Source organism: Taudactylus pleione, unplaced genomic scaffold, assembly GCF_031769625.1.
Source record: "Taudactylus pleione unplaced genomic scaffold, aTauple2 ptg000313l, whole genome shotgun sequence".
Lineage (NCBI taxonomy): Eukaryota > Metazoa > Chordata > Amphibia > Anura > Myobatrachidae > Taudactylus > Taudactylus pleione.
The window spans coordinates 3,918,530-3,937,050 of NW_028284714.1; the positions used below are offsets into that span (position 1 = coordinate 3,918,530).

The following is an 18,521-nucleotide window of genomic DNA, read 5'->3' on the forward strand; positions in this document are numbered from 1 at the left end:
ACTCCACCATTACAGCCCTCAGTTAGTCAGATAGCCTCCTCCTCAGCTCTGTGCAGAAGCAACTGGTGAGTAATATCAGAATCCACAGTTATTGTTCCTGTGCAGAGTGTTCCCCACCTCCTCTGTCTACCCCACCACCTCTGTGTGCCCACCACCTCTGTGTACCCCACCACCCGTGTGCCTCATTACCACTGTGCATCCCATCACCCCTGTGTGCCTCACCAACCCTGTGTACCCCACCACAACTGTGTAACCCACCGCCCGTGTGCCTCATTACTTCTGTGTATCCCATCACCCCTGTGTACCCCACCACCCGTGTGCCTCATTACCTCTGTGTATCCCATCACCCCTGTGTGCCTCACCAACCCTGTGTACCCCACCACAACTGTGTACCCCACCACCCGTGTGCCTCATTACCTCTGTGTATCCCATCACCCCTGTGTACCCCACCACCCGTGTGCCTCATTACCTCTGTGTATCCCATCACCCCTGTGTGCCTCACCAACCCTGTGTACCCCACCACAACTGTGTACCCCACCACCCGTGTGCCTCATTACCTCTGTGTATCCCATCACCCCTGTGTGCCTAACCACCCCTGTGTACCCCACATCTGTGTACCCCACATTTTCCTATGGGTGCCAATGTATGTGTTTTTTTTTCATGCAAAGCTTGTGTTTTATTTTATTTTTTTCTGCGGGGGCCTATGTATTTCTTTATTTTCCTATTTGTGCCAATATGTGCTGTTTTTTTTTTTATGCAAAGCCTATGGGAGGGGAAGTTCAATCCGGTGGCGTCTAAGTAATGGGCTCCCGACGGAGCAATTCAATTTACTTTTGAAGCGCCCTGAAGCACCGGATGTGCAGTCAAACCCGTCTAAAGTCATGGTTTCAGCACCCAAACTACCGTTTTGGCACCTAAACCATGGACTTTTCGCACATTTTTTCTTGCCACCTCAGGAGGCTGCAAAAAGAAATGTGTCTTCTGCAGCTAAAGGGTCCCTAACAGAGCAGCAATTGAATTGCTCCATCTGGCACCCATTAGAAAAGATGCCACCCAGAACAATTGAAGTCCCCCGTATGTGTTTTATTTATTTCCTGTTGGGGCCTATGTGTTCGTTTTTTTTCTGTGGGTGCCAGTGTATGTTTTTTTTTGTTGGAGCTGTCCCGTCATGTATACAGCGGCGCTGCCTGCCCTGTACAGTATGTGAAGATGGTCTCTGTACAGTTCGGGAGATCACTCTTCTTCCAGCTGTTCCAGGATGCAGTGAGTCTGGTAATGAGTATGTTCATGTGTACTATCTATGAGCAGTGTATGACCTGTCTATATCATTCAGTGACACTTTGGAGGGAGTGAGAGCGGGAAGGAGAGTGCGTATCCACTAATAGATAGTGGAACGACAATACAATTATGACATCGTAATCGTACCGTCATTCCCCATCCCCTGCAGTGCCTACACTGAACGATTAGTCGTTCAATGTAGGCCACCTCCATCATCCCTGAACATGGGCAATCTGTCGTTATTGGCAGATTGACCGGTATGTTCAACCGATGACCGGTGTCGGAAACGACCAGCAGGAGCACGCATCGTTGGTAGTTTCCGACATTATTGTGCACGATTAATGAGCGATTGCATGATTACGATTTCGTAATCATGCAATCGCTCATTAATATCTGCTAGTGGATACATGGCATAAGAGGTACAAGGGATGAGAAAAGAAAGCAGGGAGAGAGAGATGCAGTAGGTTACAAAGAGAGGGAAGGGAGTGAGAGGTGCAGAGGTGAGAAAGGGAAGGAGGGAGAGAGAGATGCAGGAGGTTACAAAGAGAGGGGAGGGAGTGAGAGGTGCAGAGGTGAGAAAGGGAAGGAGGGAGAGAGAGATGCAGGAGGTTACAAAGAGAGGGGAGGGAGTGAGAGGTGCAGAGGTGAGAAAGGGAAGGAGGGAGTGAGAGGTGCAAAGGTGAGAAAGGGAAGGAGGGAGTGAGAGGTGCAGGAGGTTACAAAGAGAGGGGAGGGAGTGAGAGGTGCAGAGGTGAGAAAGGGAAGGAGGGAGAGAGAGATGCAGGAGGTTACAAAGAGAGGGGAGGGAGTGAGAGGTGCAGAGGTGAGAAAGGGAAGGAGGGAGAGAGAGATGCAGGAGGTTACAAAGAGAGGGGAGGGAGTGAGAGGTGCAGAGGTGAGAAAGGGAAGGAGGGAGTGAGAGGTGCAAAGGTGGGAAAGGGAAGGAGGGAGTGAGAGGTGCAGAGGTGAGAAAGAGAAGGAGGGAGAGAGAGATGCAGAGGTGAGAAAGGGAAGGAGGGAGTGAGAGGTGCAGAGGTGAGAAAGGGAAGGAGGGAGTGAGAGGTGCAGAGGTGAGAAAGGGAAGGAGGGAGTGAGAGGTGCAGAGGTGAGAAAGGGAAGGAGGGAGTGAGAGGTGCAGAGGTGAGAAAGGGAAGGAGGGAGTGAGAGGTGCAGAGGTGAGAAAGGGAAGGAGGGAGTGAGAGGTGCAGAGGTGAGAAAGGGAAGGAGGGAGTGAGAGGTGCAGAGGTGAGAAAGGGAAGGAGGGAGAGAGAGATGCAGGAGGTTACAAAGAGAGGGGAGGGAGTGAGAGGTGCAGAGGTGAGAAAGGGAAGGAGGGAGTGAGAGGTGCAAAGGTTGAGAGATGGATGCTGACACCCACCAATTTTGAGTGGACATGCCCCTCAAAATGTGAGGCCACACCCCTTGTGACGTGTGCCATGCCCAGTTTTTCAGGCGCACCATTGGCATGCATATACAGAAAGCCTCCATACCCCCACTTCAAAATTCTCACTTCGACCACTGGTATTGTATATTTTATATTATGAAAGAGGATGCTCATAAAGGGTCTAGTATGTATCCAGACACCCTAATATAGGATCCTGTCTCCATGCTTGTGACTAAAATTACTGGTGTTATAAGCACTTTGATGAATTGGCCATGTAAAGCTGGGCATACACGGCCAGATAAAATGTCTGTTAAACCGACAGACATTTTATATGGCAGCCTGCCAGCCGCAGATGTCCGCGGCATACACTGAGATTTCTCACAGTATATTAGCCGACATCTCCGCTCCGCCCCTGGGGAAGGAGACCTTTCCCTGTTCCTTCCATGGGAAGGATCACAGGAAATGTCTGACGGCCGCGGCTGGACATACACTGCTTGATGCGGCCAACAGTTTACCGGTAAATATCGCATCGGACGGGCATGCTGGACAATCCGGCATGCCTGACAGAGCAATATTTAACCCTCGGTTGCCCCCCGACATTGGGTGTTACGGGAGTGCCATTGGGTGTTACGGGAGTGCCATTGGATGTGTTATGGGAGTGCCATTGGATGTGTTATGGGAGTGCCATTGGATGTGTTATGGGAGTGCCATTGGGTGTGTCATGGGAGTGCCATTGGGTGTGTCATGGGAGTGCCATTGACGTGTCATGGGAGTGCCATTGACGTGTCATGGGAGTGCCATTGACGTGTCATGGGGGTGCCATTGACGTGTCATGGGAGTGCCATTGACGTGTCATGGGAGTGCCATTGACGTGTCATGGGAGTGCCATTGGCGTGTCATGGGAGTGCATTGGTGTGCTATTCGAGTGTTATGTGAGTGCCATTGGTGTGTTATGGGGGTGCCAATGGGGTGTTACGGGAGTGTCATGGGCGGGAGTGCCATTGGCATGTTACGGGAGTGTCATGGGTGTGTTATGGGAGTGCCATTGGTGTGTTATGGGAGTGTCATGGGCATGTTATGGGAGTGTCATAGGTGTGTTTGAGCATGCAGCTGCATTTTCTTTTGCAACACCGCAGCCTCAGTGGCCATTTGTTAATTAAATTTGAAGGGAGACTTTAGGCTAGGCAGCGCTGCTTGGGGAGTCAATATTGTAATCGATGGCGGAGAAATCGGATCCACCAGTGCACTTCAGCATTGCTCAGATATGCAAAGTTGGTGTCGCAGTGTTTGCTCAGTTCATCACACTAAAGTACAGAATAGGAAAGCTTACACTAACATGTGCATATTTTTACACTTGCAATCCATGAGAAATCGCAGCTGCGCATGTACTGTGACCTCTGAATCAGGCCCAGAGTCACACAAATCTGCATTTGCACATATACAAGCACAAACTATTTTTTACATGTGTAGTGCAAAACCAAGCAACTGGCATAGTAATCACTGTACAGCAGTACCTCTACTCTGAGACACATCACTCTCACTGACAGTGGCCCTGATTCAGAGCCGGTCGCTCTGACAGAGCGCTCGCTCTGAATCAGGGCCGGTCTTTTTTTTTTTAGAACCGTCTCATGGCCGCTCACATAGCTGTGGGGGACCACCCATAGCTATAGCGAGCAGCCAGGAAGATGGTCGCGATGGTCAAGACCATCACAACCATCGGGCTTGCGATGAGACCCTTGTGGTGTAGAGTCTCGTTGCCGCAAGCCCCAGAGAGATTTCGGCTCTAACAGAGCCGGAATCTCTCCACTGACATCACTTGTGATGTCAGTGGGGCCGGCCCCAAATGGTAGGCGTTCACATGGGAACGCCTCCATTTGGGCAGCCACCCCCCAGCCCGCCCACCAAAGGGGGCGTGCTGTCACTCAACATCGACAGCACGCCCCCTTTGGTGCGAGACCCGGAGCGACGCATTGCCCGTCGCTATCCGGGTCTCGTGCATGCGCACGACGGAGCCGGCTCCGTCGTGCGCATGTGCTCTGGGCCACCATCGACCCAGTTGCGAGCTCTCAGCGCTTGCGACCGGGTCTGAATCAGGCCCAGTGTTCCCGGAGATACCCCAGAAGAACTCTTCCTCTCCAATTCACCTTTATTATTAGGTTAGTAAAGTAAAGCAATAAAAAAAATCTAAAAAGGAGTCTTTTACAATGGACTTTATTTACTGCACCACTCTATGGCCTCTTAGTCCTATGCTTAAAAAAAAAGGTTTTCTCCATACTTAATTTGATCAGATTCCAGCTATATGGACAACTGCAGGATGAACTATGCATGATCATTGGCATCTTGGCTAGTCTAGGAGAGCCTTATACATAAAGCTCAGCCTACATCACACAGCAACCAATATCAAAAACATCAAAACACATTCTAGTAGACAGGGTTGATGATATTAAATAGAGTATTGATAGCCAAAACAGACGTCTTCTACACTGTTACACATGAGACAATATGGAATGAAAGAAAGACAAGGTCTAAATCCAATAGAGGGACAGTTTGGAGGAAAGCGTGTTACTTATGGACAGTAAAGAGATCTCTGACCAGTCCCCAGTGCAAAGTACCTGTATATGCATTCAAGCTGAAATTATGCACCTGCTATTAGGACATTAATTTAACTTTAAATAACTAATGAATACACTAGCAACTGTGCAAACAGAGGTTAATCAGTTACAATAACTTTATACATTAAATATTAGTAAATAAATAACAATATTATGACCAGGATAAAACCATAACAAAGTATTGATAGTGTATTTCGACCCTTTAGAGATGTCACTGATTGATATCCACGCTCCGGATTCAACGCTTTATTGGGACCTGGAATCAGAAACAAATGTCACTTTCTCATTCGTCATTGCTTAAATAACCCAGCAATAGCTATTTGACAGTATAATATAGGGCCTGATTCAGACCTGGACACAAAGGTGATTATGCACGTAGATCGAGCAATTGTTTGCCATCGCACATATATATAAGCCGCACTGTGGGTCTCATTCAGACCTGCTCGCAAGTGCCTATGCGCTCGCAAGCGGGTCGATGTTGTGGCCCTGCGCACGCACAGCGGCCGCACTGCGCGTGCGCAAGCCCCGGAGTGAGAGAGAAATTCTCTCGCTCTGGGACTCACTACGAAAGGGGCGGCTGTCGATGTTGATCAACAGCTCGCCCCATTTTGTAGGCGGGGCAGGGGGTAGCTACACAAATGGAGGCGTTCCCAACGGAACGCCTGCCATTTGGAGGCGGCCCCACTGACATCACTCGTGATGTCAGTGGTGACCTTCCGGCTCTAAAATAGCCGAAAGCTCACTGGGGCTTGCGGTAGACAAGACCCTACCACAAGGGTCTCATCGCAAGCCCCGATGGTCGTGATGGTCTGGACCATCGAGACCATCAACCTGGCCGCTTGCTAAAGCTGTGGGTGGTCAACCACAGCCTAGCGAGCGGCCAGGAGGCCAGCTCTGAAAATAGAAGTGGCCGTCCTCATTCAGAGCGAGCGGCTCTGAATGAGGTCCTGTGTGTGCGCAGCAGCGATCACATTGCAACTATGGACGCACAGAGGAATCCATCGCAGAGTGAGTGACAGGTTGTCAGCATTTCGGGGTGGTCTGAAAAACCGAGGTGTGTCAGCCTGTTTGAACGCCATTACATGGGCATGCATAAATTAGCCACTGTGATTGCATACGCAGCTCTGCATGTCACAAGAGCTCCCAAGGCTGCGGCAGGATGGCTGCTCGATGTGCGTCGATGTTACCGATATTTACGCAGGTAAGTGACGTCGTACACATATGAGAAGGCAGCATTGGGCGTCCATATGCCCGGGTAATCTTTGCAACCATTAGAATATTTTCACAGCTGCGATGCATACAAAATTGCAGCTGTGATCGCATTAGCGTGCGTCTGAATCAGCCCCATAGTACATTCATGTTGCAGACCAGTGGAAAAAAACACATAACTGGCATTGAAGATTACACATTTTTGCCAAATTATTTGCCTCAACCACTTTTTTAGCTTATATTTTATACAGGAAATGATAAATCATAATAATTATTGTGCATAAATTAGAGATGTGCAGGTTCGGTTTTACTCGGATATGTTCGGATCTCAAAAACGGCATTTTATTGGCTATCGGCTATCACGTGTTTTGGATAGCCAATAAAATAAATCCGAACTAATCCGAACTTGCGAAACGAACCGAGTAAATCCGAGTAAAACCGAACCTACACATCTCTAAAATGAATCCCATTTATTGCTTACTAGCTGGGATACTCGTCATTACCCGGGTTGAAGACTGGACCCTGAAATACACTTGCATCCTTTATTTGTTTAAATTGTCCGTGCCTATAACCCCATTCTATTGATCCTGAAAAGGACCCCACTGTTTGCTAACATTCGTGCAAACAGTGGTGTAACTACCGTGGCATACCTCCCAACATGACCCTCTCCAGGAGGGACACAATGCTCTGGTCCTGGACTTCCCTGGTAAGAGGTGGGGCTGCAGCACAGTTCAAAATTCAAATAGGGGAGCCACACCAACTGTCATTTCACACGCTGCCAAAGATCACTGGCTGGGACTCACTGGCAGTCGGTGTGACTCCCCTATTTGAATTTTGGACTGTGCTGCAGCTCCACCCCTGGAGTCGCCACCAATCATAAATTACCAGGGAAGTCCAGGACCAGAGCATTCTGTCCCTCCTGGAGAGGGTCATGTTGGGAGGTATGCCGTGGGTGGAAGAGGGGAGGCTGCTATGGTGCCCGAGCTGCCTCTGTGGGCCGCTACTCTCCCTGCACCCAGTAATTCACACAAGGTGAGCTGGTCCAGTCAGGGCCACTGAGGGGGACCTGGGTGGCTGCAGTGCTGATTTGGTGCTGGCCCGCCAGCTGATTACAGCTGGCACACAGCCAGGCAGACCTGGAGAGACAGCACCGCCGGTTGCAAGGCAATCAGAGCTCGCGGACCGGCAGCCAATCAGTAGTGATGGTGGTAAAAAATCTGTGAAGATGTGACCTCAGGTAAGAAATCTGTGAAGGTGTGACCTCGGTTAATAAATCTTTGAAAATGTGACCTCAAGTAGTAATCAATGAAGAGGTGTCCTCAGGTAAGTAATCTGTAAAGAAGTGACCTCAGCTAAGAAATCTTTGAAAATGTGACCTCATGTAAGAATTCTATGAAAACCTGACCTCAGGTAAGAAATCTGTGAAGATGTGACCTCGGTTAATAAATCTTTGAAAATGTGACCTCAAGTAGTAATCAATGAAGAGGTGTCCTCAGGTAAGTAATCTGTAAAGAAGTGACCTCAGCTAAGAAATCTTTGAAAATGTGACCTCATGTAAGAATTCTATGAAAACCTGACCTCAGGTAAGAAATCTGTGAAGATGTGACCTCGGTTAATACATTTTTGAAAATGTGACCTCAAGTAATAATCTATGAGGATGTGACCTCAGGTAAGTACACTATGAAGACCTTACCTCAGATAAGTAATCTGTGAAGATGTGACCTCAGTTAACTAATCTGTGAAGATGTGACCTCCAGTAAGTAATCTGTGAAGATGTGATCTCCAGTAAGTAATCTGTGAAGATGTGACCTCAAGTAAGAAATCTGTGAAGATGTGACCTCAAGTAAGAAATCTGTGAAGACATGACCTGATCTAAGGTAAGTAATCTATTAAAACGTGACCACATGTAAATAATCTATGAAGACATGACCTCAGGTAAGAAATCTACAAAGACGTGACCTAAGGTAAGTCATCGGTGAAGATGTGATATCCGGTAAGAAATCTATGAAGACATGACCTCAGGTAAGAAATCACAAAGACATGACCTAAAGTAAGTCATCTGTGAAGATATGACCTCAGGTAAGAAATATATGAAGATGTGACCTCAGGTAAGAAATTGATGAAAATGTGACCTCAAGTAATAATCTATGAACACCTGACATCAGGTAAATAATCTGTGAAGATGTGAAGTAAGGTAAATTATGTGTGAAAACGACCTAATGAAAGTAATTTATGAAGACGTGACTTCTGGTAAATATACAGTCAGGTGCATAAATATTGGGACATTGACAGAATTTTCATATTTTGGCCTCTATTCACCACCACAGTGACCTTGAAATGAAACAAACAAGATGTTCTTTAACTGCAGACTTTCAGATTTAATTTGAGGGTAATTACATCCAAATGAGGTGAACGGTGTAGGAATTACAACGGTTTCTATATGTGCCTCCCACTTTTTAAGGGGCCAAAAGTAATGGGACTATCAACTCAAAAGCTATTTCATGGACAGGTGTGGGCTATTCCCTCGTTATTTCATTATCAATTAAGCAGGTAAAAGGTCTGGAGTTGATTCTAGGTGTGACATTTGCATTTGGAATCAGTTGCTGTCGACTCTCAATATGAGATCCAAAGAGCTGTCACTATCAGTGAAGCAAGCCATCATTAGGCTGAAAAATCAAAACAAACCCATCAGAGAGATAGCAAAAACATTAGGTGTGGCCAAATCAACTGTTTGGAATATTCTTAAAAAGAAATAACACACCGGAGAGCTCAGCAACACCAAAAGACCCGGAAGACCACGGAAAACAACTGTGGTGGATGACAGAAGAATTATTTCCCTGGTGAAGAAAAACCCCTTCACAACAGTTGGCTAAATCAAGAACACTCTCCAGGAGGTAGGTGTATATGTGTCAAAGTCAACAATCAAGAGAAGACTTCACAAGAATGAATATAGAGGGTTTACCACAAGATGTAAACCATTGGTGAGCCTCAAAAACAGGAAGACCAGGTTAAAGTTTGCCAAACATCTAAAAAAGCCATTACAGTTCTGGAACAACATCCTATGGACAGATGAGACAAAGATCAACTTGTACCAGAGTGATGGGAAGAGAAGAGTATGGAGAAGGAAAGGAACTGCTCATGATCCAAAACATACCACCTCATCAGTTAAGCATGGTGGTGGTAGTGTCATGGCGTGGGCATATATGGCTGCCAATGGAACTGGTTCCCTTGTATTTATTGATGATGTGACTGACAACAAAAGCAGCAGAATGAATTCTGAAGTGTTTCGGGCAATATTATGTGCTCATATTCAGTCAAATGCTTCAGAACTCATTGGACGGCGCTTCACAGTGCAGATGGACAATGACCCGAAGCATACTGCAAAAGCAACCAAAGAGTTTTTTAAGGCTAAAAAGTGGAATGTTATGCAATGGCCAAGTCAATCCCCTGACCTGAATCTGACTGAGCATGCATTTCACTTGATGAAGACAAAACTGAAGGGAAAATGCCCCAAGAACAAGCAGGAACTGAAGACATTTGCAGTAGAGGCCTGGCAGAGCATCACCAGGGATGAAACCCAGCGTCTGGTGATTTCTATGCATTCCAGACTTCAGGCTGTAATTGCCTGCAAATGATTTGCAACAAAGTATTAAAAAGTGAAAGTTAGATTTAGGATTGTTTAGTTTGTCCCTTTACTTTTGGCCCCTTAAAAAGTGGGAGGCACATATAGAAACTGTTGTGATTCCTACACCGTTCACCTGATTTGGATGTAATTACCCTCAAATTAAATCTGAAAGTCTGCAGTTAAAGCACATCTTGTTTGTTTCATTTCAAAGCCATTGTGGTGGTGAATAGAGGCCATAATATGAAAATTCTGTCAATGTCCCAAAATTTATGCACCTGACTGTATATGTATATATATATATATATATATATATATATATATATGTATATATATATAATATACATATACAGTGATATATATGTATATTATATATATATATATATATATATATCATCTGTCCCTAGGTAAGTAATCTATGAAGACATGACCCCAGGTAAGTAGTCTAGCATGATCAGGTTTTATTTCTGAAAAGTCAGGTGTGTATGAAATTATTCTTAACCCCTTAGCTTCTGAGTGTTTTCTCACCCTTGTGCTGAGGTCATTTTTTCACATTTGCGCTTGTCACATTTTAACATCAAAATGGGTTTTTATGCCATACCCACACAAATGATATCTTGTTTTTTCAGAAGATTCTTTTTACTAATTCTAAAACGTCAAAAATGTTTTTAACCCACATAGCCAAAAAATACATGGCACACATTATTTGAAAGAGCATACTCCCTGCTTTCAAGTATGGGTGGCCACACAGTTGCCGGTGTCATTATAGTGGTGAGTGGACATTTAGTGCACACCCCCCATATACGAAGATTGTAAGTTCTCCGTAGTGCAGGGTAACATTGTCCGTGTCACGTGTGATCACCAGATAATAACAAGTAGTGGGTCACATCATTTGAAAGAGGGACTTAAATTCCCTCCTGCCACCTTGTTCACTTCCTGGAACACCCGGAACATCCCCAATTGCCAGTGGGAAAGGTTGTTTTTCTTTTAATCCTACAAAAAGCAGATGACCAGTCCCTCTCGCCATCCGAAGTTTTAGTATACATGTGGCTGATGAGTGGGATTCATCATCCACAGCAAAGGGGTTACAACCAAGCTATATTGAAAGGACAGAATTGAAGCTCTATTTGGAACATATTAATGTAGGAGAAAAGGACATACACATTTATCAACTGTCAGCCTGTACTTTCACTGTGCCATCTTTTGTGTGGAGAGATAAATATAACGTCCGTCTGTCTCTGTCACTGCCAGCCTGTGGGGGAGGAGCAGACTCTCAGTATCCATCTGAGGGGTTGGTAAGTAATACTTACAGCTCCCTAATGCATTATTTCCCTTTTTTAAAATGCTAAAGGATAGGTTTACAGTTTGTAAATAGAAATATCTCCTGATTGCCCATCTCGTTATATACTAGCACATTGACAGATTGCTATACACTTTGTCTTTCAATCTGTGTGACACTACTAAAAAGAACAGTCTCTTCTGCCAGGAATGATCTCACTTACTTAGACCTTGATGTAACTGCCCTGTCTCTCTGTCTTCTGTTTTTGTACCAGTTGGTAACCTGCGAAGGACGCAATCCTGTCATATAAGAGAGATTCCTCTTTTGTGCAGGGCTGGGATACGGATCCCGCAGATAACACTCCCTCAGCAGCTTCCGCGTCCTCTCCTAGGAGACAAGTATACATGATACTAACTCTTTTTCCATTATTTCTGTCATCTCATTAGAAGGTTAAAAAATGTTCATCAAGCAAAATCTTTAGCTGGGTTGAGCCAAAGAAACAAAACCTCATAACAGAAGAAACATCTTTAACTCATCTCTAACTTTAACCATCAGATTAGTTCCCTTCATTACCATCTATACTGTATAACACACACACCATGGGCCAAATGTAATCGGGTGAGAGTTTAGAAAATGTGAGAAGTTAGCAGTAAGCTCTCACACTATTGTGAATTGTATCTTCAAAATGGGAAAACATCTGGATGAGAGTTTAATTGTGAGAGTTTTGAGTCTGAAAAACATGTAAGTTTGTATGTTCTCAGACTCTATTATATTGACCGAGTTTAAAAAGTGTGAATAAACTGTCACATTTTCTAAACTCTCACCCTATTACATTTGGCCCCAGGGCCGTAACTAGGCTGGTGCGACATGTGCCATGGCACAGGGCACCACAAGTCAGGGGTCACTGTTCAGGCCTGTCAAGTTTGTTTATAATAATTCTCACTTTAGCTTCCGATTCTTTTCTTTTATCCCCGGCATCTCCAGGCCGCCCCTATCTTCTACCTGGCCAACTCCCCCTCCATCTGGCCACCTCCCCAAGCACCTTCAGTCACATTCTCATTTATTTACCTGGAACTCAAACCTATCACCTCTCACATGGCAGTCAGACTCCTTAGACATGGAACTATCTGCCACACAATTTCTGATGACAGCCCTGAAAACAGTCACCGATTCCTGACCCAAATGTTACTAGCACACGTCGAGTACCTTGCCGGTGAGTTCAGCTGCCGCCACAATGTACATACATGTATCTCCCCATCGCAAATACACTACAAGTAGCTCTCTTTCTATAACTTCAGTTGGTGATCAGCCATTGGATTCACACTGGCAGTGATACCTGGATAACAGTGGTATAATGGGATAGGTACTCCACCATTGTACGGGACAAATCAGATTTGTCATGGCCCTTCCCCATGAGGCCATAGCCCTTTTTCAGGTGCACGTCTTATATCCCTATTTGAAAAGTGGGGGGGCACCAATTATTTTTCTGGCTCTGGGCACCAACAATTCTTGCTCTGATTGGCCCCATAACTGCTCTTATCACTCCCCTAAGGCATACATGCCTACCCTCCCGGTTTCCGCAGGAGGTTCACGATTTTTTGGGCAACCCCCCCCCCCCCGGAAGGGTAGGCATTTCTCCCGCATTCTTCCCACTTCCTAGTGAAGTGGGCAGAATGAGGAGAATGTCCGCGCCGATCGTGGGTCTCTGTGTATGGGGCGGGGCCTAATGACGCAATTCTACATGAATCACAATTTGGGGCTTAATGATGCGATCTGTCAGGCCCCGCCCCCGTCACCACCCTCCTGTTTCTCTTACCCGGGCTTCTCCCGGGAAGAGATATTACAAGGTAGGCAGGTATGTCCTAAGGGTCACCCAGTCCATTTAGTGACTCTGCCTTCTCCATCTCCCTTTCTATAGCATTACAACCTGACTTACAGTGAGAAAATCTATGTTAGTCTGGAAAACACATCTAGCTAATTTGTACATCCCTTTGTCACATGCACAGTATTTACTATGAAACGTTCATTAGGTAAATCTATGTTTTGACCCTGAAAACTTTATTTAACAATAATAGAAATAATAGGCCAATGGTTCTCACACTTGGTCCTCAGGACCCCACACAGTTCACATTTTCCAGATCTCTCAGCTGGTGCACAGGTGTACTCAATACTCTCTGACACATTTTAAAAGCTCCACAGGTGGAGCTATTTAATACACTTGTAATTCTGTGAGACCAGGAAAACATGCACTCTTTTGCACTCTGAGGACCGAGTTTGAGAACCTGTGCTCTAAGCAAACCAATTTCTGCATCTTCCCAATGACTGTTTCTAAATGACCTCACAATATCTTCCCTTCATCATTGCTGCACAGAATCTTATATAGAAACATAGGACCTGATTCAGAGGTGGACGCTAATGCAGCTTATTACGCAGCCCAACTGCGCCTTTATGCCATTGTCGCAGATGATGGATTCGTACAGAGATGCCACCTGCTGTTAGTCTAATCTGCCGCTTTGCATACAAAGATGCACATCAGTCTCACCATCGCACAATGCACCAGCCCTATGGAGGCGCAGTATGTCCGTCTGAGCATGGCCGCAGAAATCAGTGCAACTGTGGATAAAGAGGCCTGTGACACCCCTGCGTCTGGCTACTCCCCTGTTACCACCCAGGAACACACACTGACATAGTCTCTCTCTGCGTCCAACTCTGCTCTGCGGCTCCGGCTGTAAAAAACTGGGTGCATGTGCAGACTTACACCTTTACCCATACGTTCACCTCTGTTCTGCGTCCTCCAGCTGTAACAAACAGGGTGCATGTGCAGACTCACACCTTCACCCTTACGGTCACCTCTGTTCTGCCTCCTCTGGCTGTAACAAACGAGGTGCATGTGCATACTTACGCCTTCGTCCTTACGTTCACCTATGCTCTGCGTCCTCCGGCTGTAACAAACGAGGTGCATGTGCAGACTTACACCTTCGCCCTTACGTTCACCTATGCTCTGCATCCTCCGGCTGTAACAAACAGGGTGCATGTGCAGACTTCACCTTCGCCCTTACATTCACCTCTGTTCTGCATCCTCCAGCTGTAACAAACGAGGAGCATGTGCAGACTTACACCTTCACCCTTACGTTCACCTATGCTCTGCGTCCTCCGGCTGTAACAAACGAGGTGCATGTGCAGACTTACCTTCGTCCTTACATTCACCTATGCTCTGCATCCTCCGGCTGTAACAAACAGGGTGCATGTGCCGACTTACACCTTCACCCTTACATTCACCTATGCTCTGCGTCCTCCGGCTGTAACAAACGAGGTGCATGTGCATACTTACGCCTTCGTCCTTACGTTCACCTATGCTCTGCGTCCTCCGGCTGTAACAAACGAGGTGCATGTGCATACTTACGCCTTCGTCCTTACGTTCACCTATGCTCTGCGTCCTCCGGCTGTAACAAACGAGGTGCATGTGCATACTTACGTCTTCGTCCTTACGTTCACCTATGCTCTGCGTCCTCCGGCTGTAACAAACAGGGTGCATGTGCCGACTTACACCTTCACCCTTACATTCACCTCTGTTCTGCATCCTCCAGCTGTAACAAACGAGGAGCATGTGCAGACTTACACCTTCGCCCTTGCGTTCACCTATGCTCTGCGTCCTCCGGCTGTAACAAACGAGGAGCATGTGCAGACTTACACCTTCGCCCTTACATTCACCTATGCTCTGCGTCCTCCGGCTGTAACAAACGAGGTGCATGTGCATACTTACGCCTTCGCCCTTACGTTCACCTATGCTCTGCGTCCTCCGGCTGTAACAAACGAGGAGCATGTGCAGACTTACACCTTCACCCTTACGTTCACCTATGCTCTGCATCCTCCGGCTGTAACAAACAGGGTGCATGTGCAGACTTACACCTTCGCCTTTACGTTCACCTATGCTCTGCATCCTCCGGCTGTAACAAACAGGGTGCATGTGCCGACTTACACCTTCACCCTTACGTTCACCTATGCTCTGCATCCTCCGGCTGTAACAAACAGGGTGCATGTGCAGACTTCACCTTCGCCCTTACATACACCTCTGTTCTGCATCCTCCAGCTGTAACAAACGAGGAGCATGTGCAGACTTACACCTTCACCCTTACGTTCATCACTGATACCCCTTTCAGACATCTCGAGATTCCCGGGAATTTGGCCTGCCTCAGCCAAATTCCCGGGTAGCGACGTCTGTCTGAAAGGTACCTACCCGGGAACACGTTCCCGGGTAGCCGCCCTTTCAATTGACCAGGGTTTTTCCCGGGACTTAAGGGAAATTACCCTGCTTCTGTCTGAATGGTGCTACCCGGGAATTTACTACTCCCGGGCAGCACCAAGCAGCTTTTACATGGAGGTGACAGAGCTGAGCATCCTATAGGACGCTCAGCGCTGCTGCTTTGAGTTGGCAGCGCAGAGCGTCCTATAGGACGCTCAGTGCTGCTGCTCACCACCCCCAGCGCCGGCCGGCTGTGTACATAGAGAACCCCAGCCGGACGGTGGGGACACACGCCGGCGGGTCTCTGCTACAGCGGGCCGCCCGCCAAGCCGGTCGCTGTGTCAGTGACACAGGAGCCCAGCTGGATGCCGTGGACACCCGCGCTGGAGACCGCCAACTGGTCCTAGCCATAGCGGGCCACCCTGCACTCCCGCTGGACCACCAGGGAATTAAAAGAAATTTTAAAAAATAATAATTTTAAAAAAAATAATAATCTGCATTATGATTGGCCGGCTTCCAGCAGCTGAATGACGACACCATCATCATCAGACAGAGAGGGGATAGGCTAGGAGGAGCAGATGTCAGAGAAGAGGCAGGTAAGTAGAAAAACCCTGCTCTTGTCTGAAAGGGGTCTAATTGGGAATTTCCCGGGTAGACACTGTAGTGTGAAAGGGGGATCTCGACCAAATACCCGGGAACTTGCACAGGAGAAATTCCCGGGTCTGTGCAGGAATTTCCCGGGTTGTATATCTGAAAGGGGTATGAATCAGGCCCAGAGTGGTCACCGAGCAGTTTCTTTCCTTGCACCAAAATGTTTATATTCTATGTATACAAATTACTGAAGGAGCATTTTTAATATTTAATGCATTTTATCAATGCTATTCACAGCGATTAGAGACGCAGCTTCAGGCCGATTTATCAAGAACCCCAGCTGGGAAATAGCATCCGATAATCACTAAGAGTTTGTATCCAGTCATTCACATGCATTTAGGAAGTTATACAAACCATATTGTTAAAGAAGGGCTAATGCAAGAGCTTGTACTGATGCAGAAATGTGTTTTCCTCCATATAATATACCTAGAAGCCTGTTTCCCACCCCCCGACGCACCACCTGGATGGAAACATCCTCTCCCAAAACTGACACACATTACAGCCTGCTACATACTGAGCACAAGTGCTGCAGCACCCCGTCCCTCTCACCCATCCCTGCCATACTTCTCACCCTTCTAGTCCATTTCCCAGATATGACAAATAGAAAATGAGGGAAGAGGACATATAAAAGAAAAGATAATAAACATTTGAAACATGATTAGTTTACAATGTGCTGTGCCCAATAAGAAAAAAATGGCCAATATATAAATAAACTATTTTATCCATCAATCCCTATTGCAATCGCACCTTCAAGCAGTTTGTTTTCTTGTTCCTCTCTTCTCCCTTGGTAGTTTGAGGTGCGGCGCCCTCTCTTATGAGTGGAGCGGGTAGTTTGAAGGTCTCCATTATAGAGTGCACAGCAGATAAATGTGGTGGCAGTGACCAGAGAAAGAGAGCCAGGTGATCCATTTCACCAACACCATGCAATGTGGAGCAGACCTGGGCAATTTGCTCAGGGGAGAGTAGGGACACATGTGGGAAATGGAGAGACATGATGGAGAGCGAAGGAGATCACAACAAACAATGCAAAGGGAGAGAGTTACAGTAACGGAAGCTTGAGAGAGAGGGAGAAAGGCAGAGATTGCGTGTGAGAGAGAATAATATGGGAAGAGGAAGTTACATACAGAGAGTGTTGGATAGGTTGTTGTAGGAAAAGGACCAGTTACTAGAGACAGTTCTCCGCTGCCTGCAGGATGATCTCATAAAGGTGAAAGAGTATGAAGGTATCTTGTGTGTCAGTAATATAAGACGAGCGCCAAATGTCATATGTTATTGGATTAACACTAATAGGATCCGATTAGAGGGAGGAGGAGGGTGGGGAAATACAGAGGTTTGTGAAAGAGAGAATGTGTAGTATTATTACATTGCAGAACAAAACTGAAATACAGGTATTACATTACTTGAACGATGGTTTGTTGCTCAAAATGTAACATAAAATCATATAGAGGAAATAAACACGACTTAAATTCTTAATCACCGGATTAAATAATGCTGGAAGTGTTGATATTTTTAGGGTCACCAACAATATATGTGACCCAAAGGAGACTTTTTTATTTGTATAAATGTATGTATTTCTAAATGTATTTACATGGCTCACATAAGGGCTCATGCAGAGTTGGAAGTATTGTACTGACATCAGAGAAGAATGCATAAATTCTGCCTGACAAAGACACAATGCTGCGTGTCCAGCTCTGCAACAGCAAATAGATGTGACAGGGTTATATTAGGAGAGAACAGTAGCAAATGCGCTTGGATTACACCAGGAGTAACAAAAGCATAGACAAGCGGCTTGACAGTATTAGTAGTAAATACTAAAGACACATTACCCAAGTGTAACCAGTGTGTTAAATAGTTAATTTCTACATAGGCATAGGCATAGGCATATAAATTGTAATACATATACCCTTGCTAGGCTTCATTGAGGGTTTGAAAAGAGATTGTATTCATATACTTGCAGTCTTTGCATAGAATGGTCAAATAACATTTTGAGGTCAAAGAAGAAATAATTGTACCTGTCATTACTATCAGAGAAGTATAATGAGCCATTCATAGCTTATATGTGTTATCTGTAAACAGCCACATTCCATTGTAAGATGTGTAGAGACGCTATGCATTATGGGTAACTGTTAGTGATGTCCATATTCTACACAGAAAGAAGTTTTGAAATAGAGCTGATCTCCAGACATACTAAGACACGTCATTACTGTATGTCTTTGTAAGAGTATATGTTAGTGCTTATGGAG

The 18,521-nt window shown here is 46.0% G+C and overlaps 1 protein-coding gene across 1 annotated transcript; it reads right to left on the reverse strand.

Moving 5' to 3' along the window:
• Positions 1-5,437: 5,437 nt before the first annotated feature.
• Positions 5,438-17,162, reverse strand: LOC148510695 (homeobox protein SIX6-like). Its single transcript, XM_088442503.1, has 3 exons — positions 17,026-17,162; positions 11,608-11,771; positions 5,438-5,530 (listed from the first exon to the last, which is right to left on the reverse strand). The coding sequence occupies exons 1-3, from the start codon at positions 17,122-17,124 to the stop codon at positions 5,521-5,523; spliced, it is 273 nt and encodes a 90-aa protein (XP_088298629.1). The 5' UTR covers positions 17,125-17,162; the 3' UTR covers positions 5,438-5,520.
• Between the last annotated feature and the right edge of the window lie 1,359 nt (positions 17,163-18,521).

Excerpts from the sequence above, each read along its gene's own strand:
- LOC148510695 (XM_088442503.1), bottom strand. The coding sequence starts at position 17,124 with ATGGAGACCTTCAAACTACCCGCTCCACTCATAAGAGAGGGCGCCGCA. Across the intron at positions 11,772-17,025 it reads AGAAAACAAACTGCTTGAAG|GAGAGGACGCGGAAGCTGCT; the intron begins GTGCGATTGCAA and ends CTTGTCTCCTAG.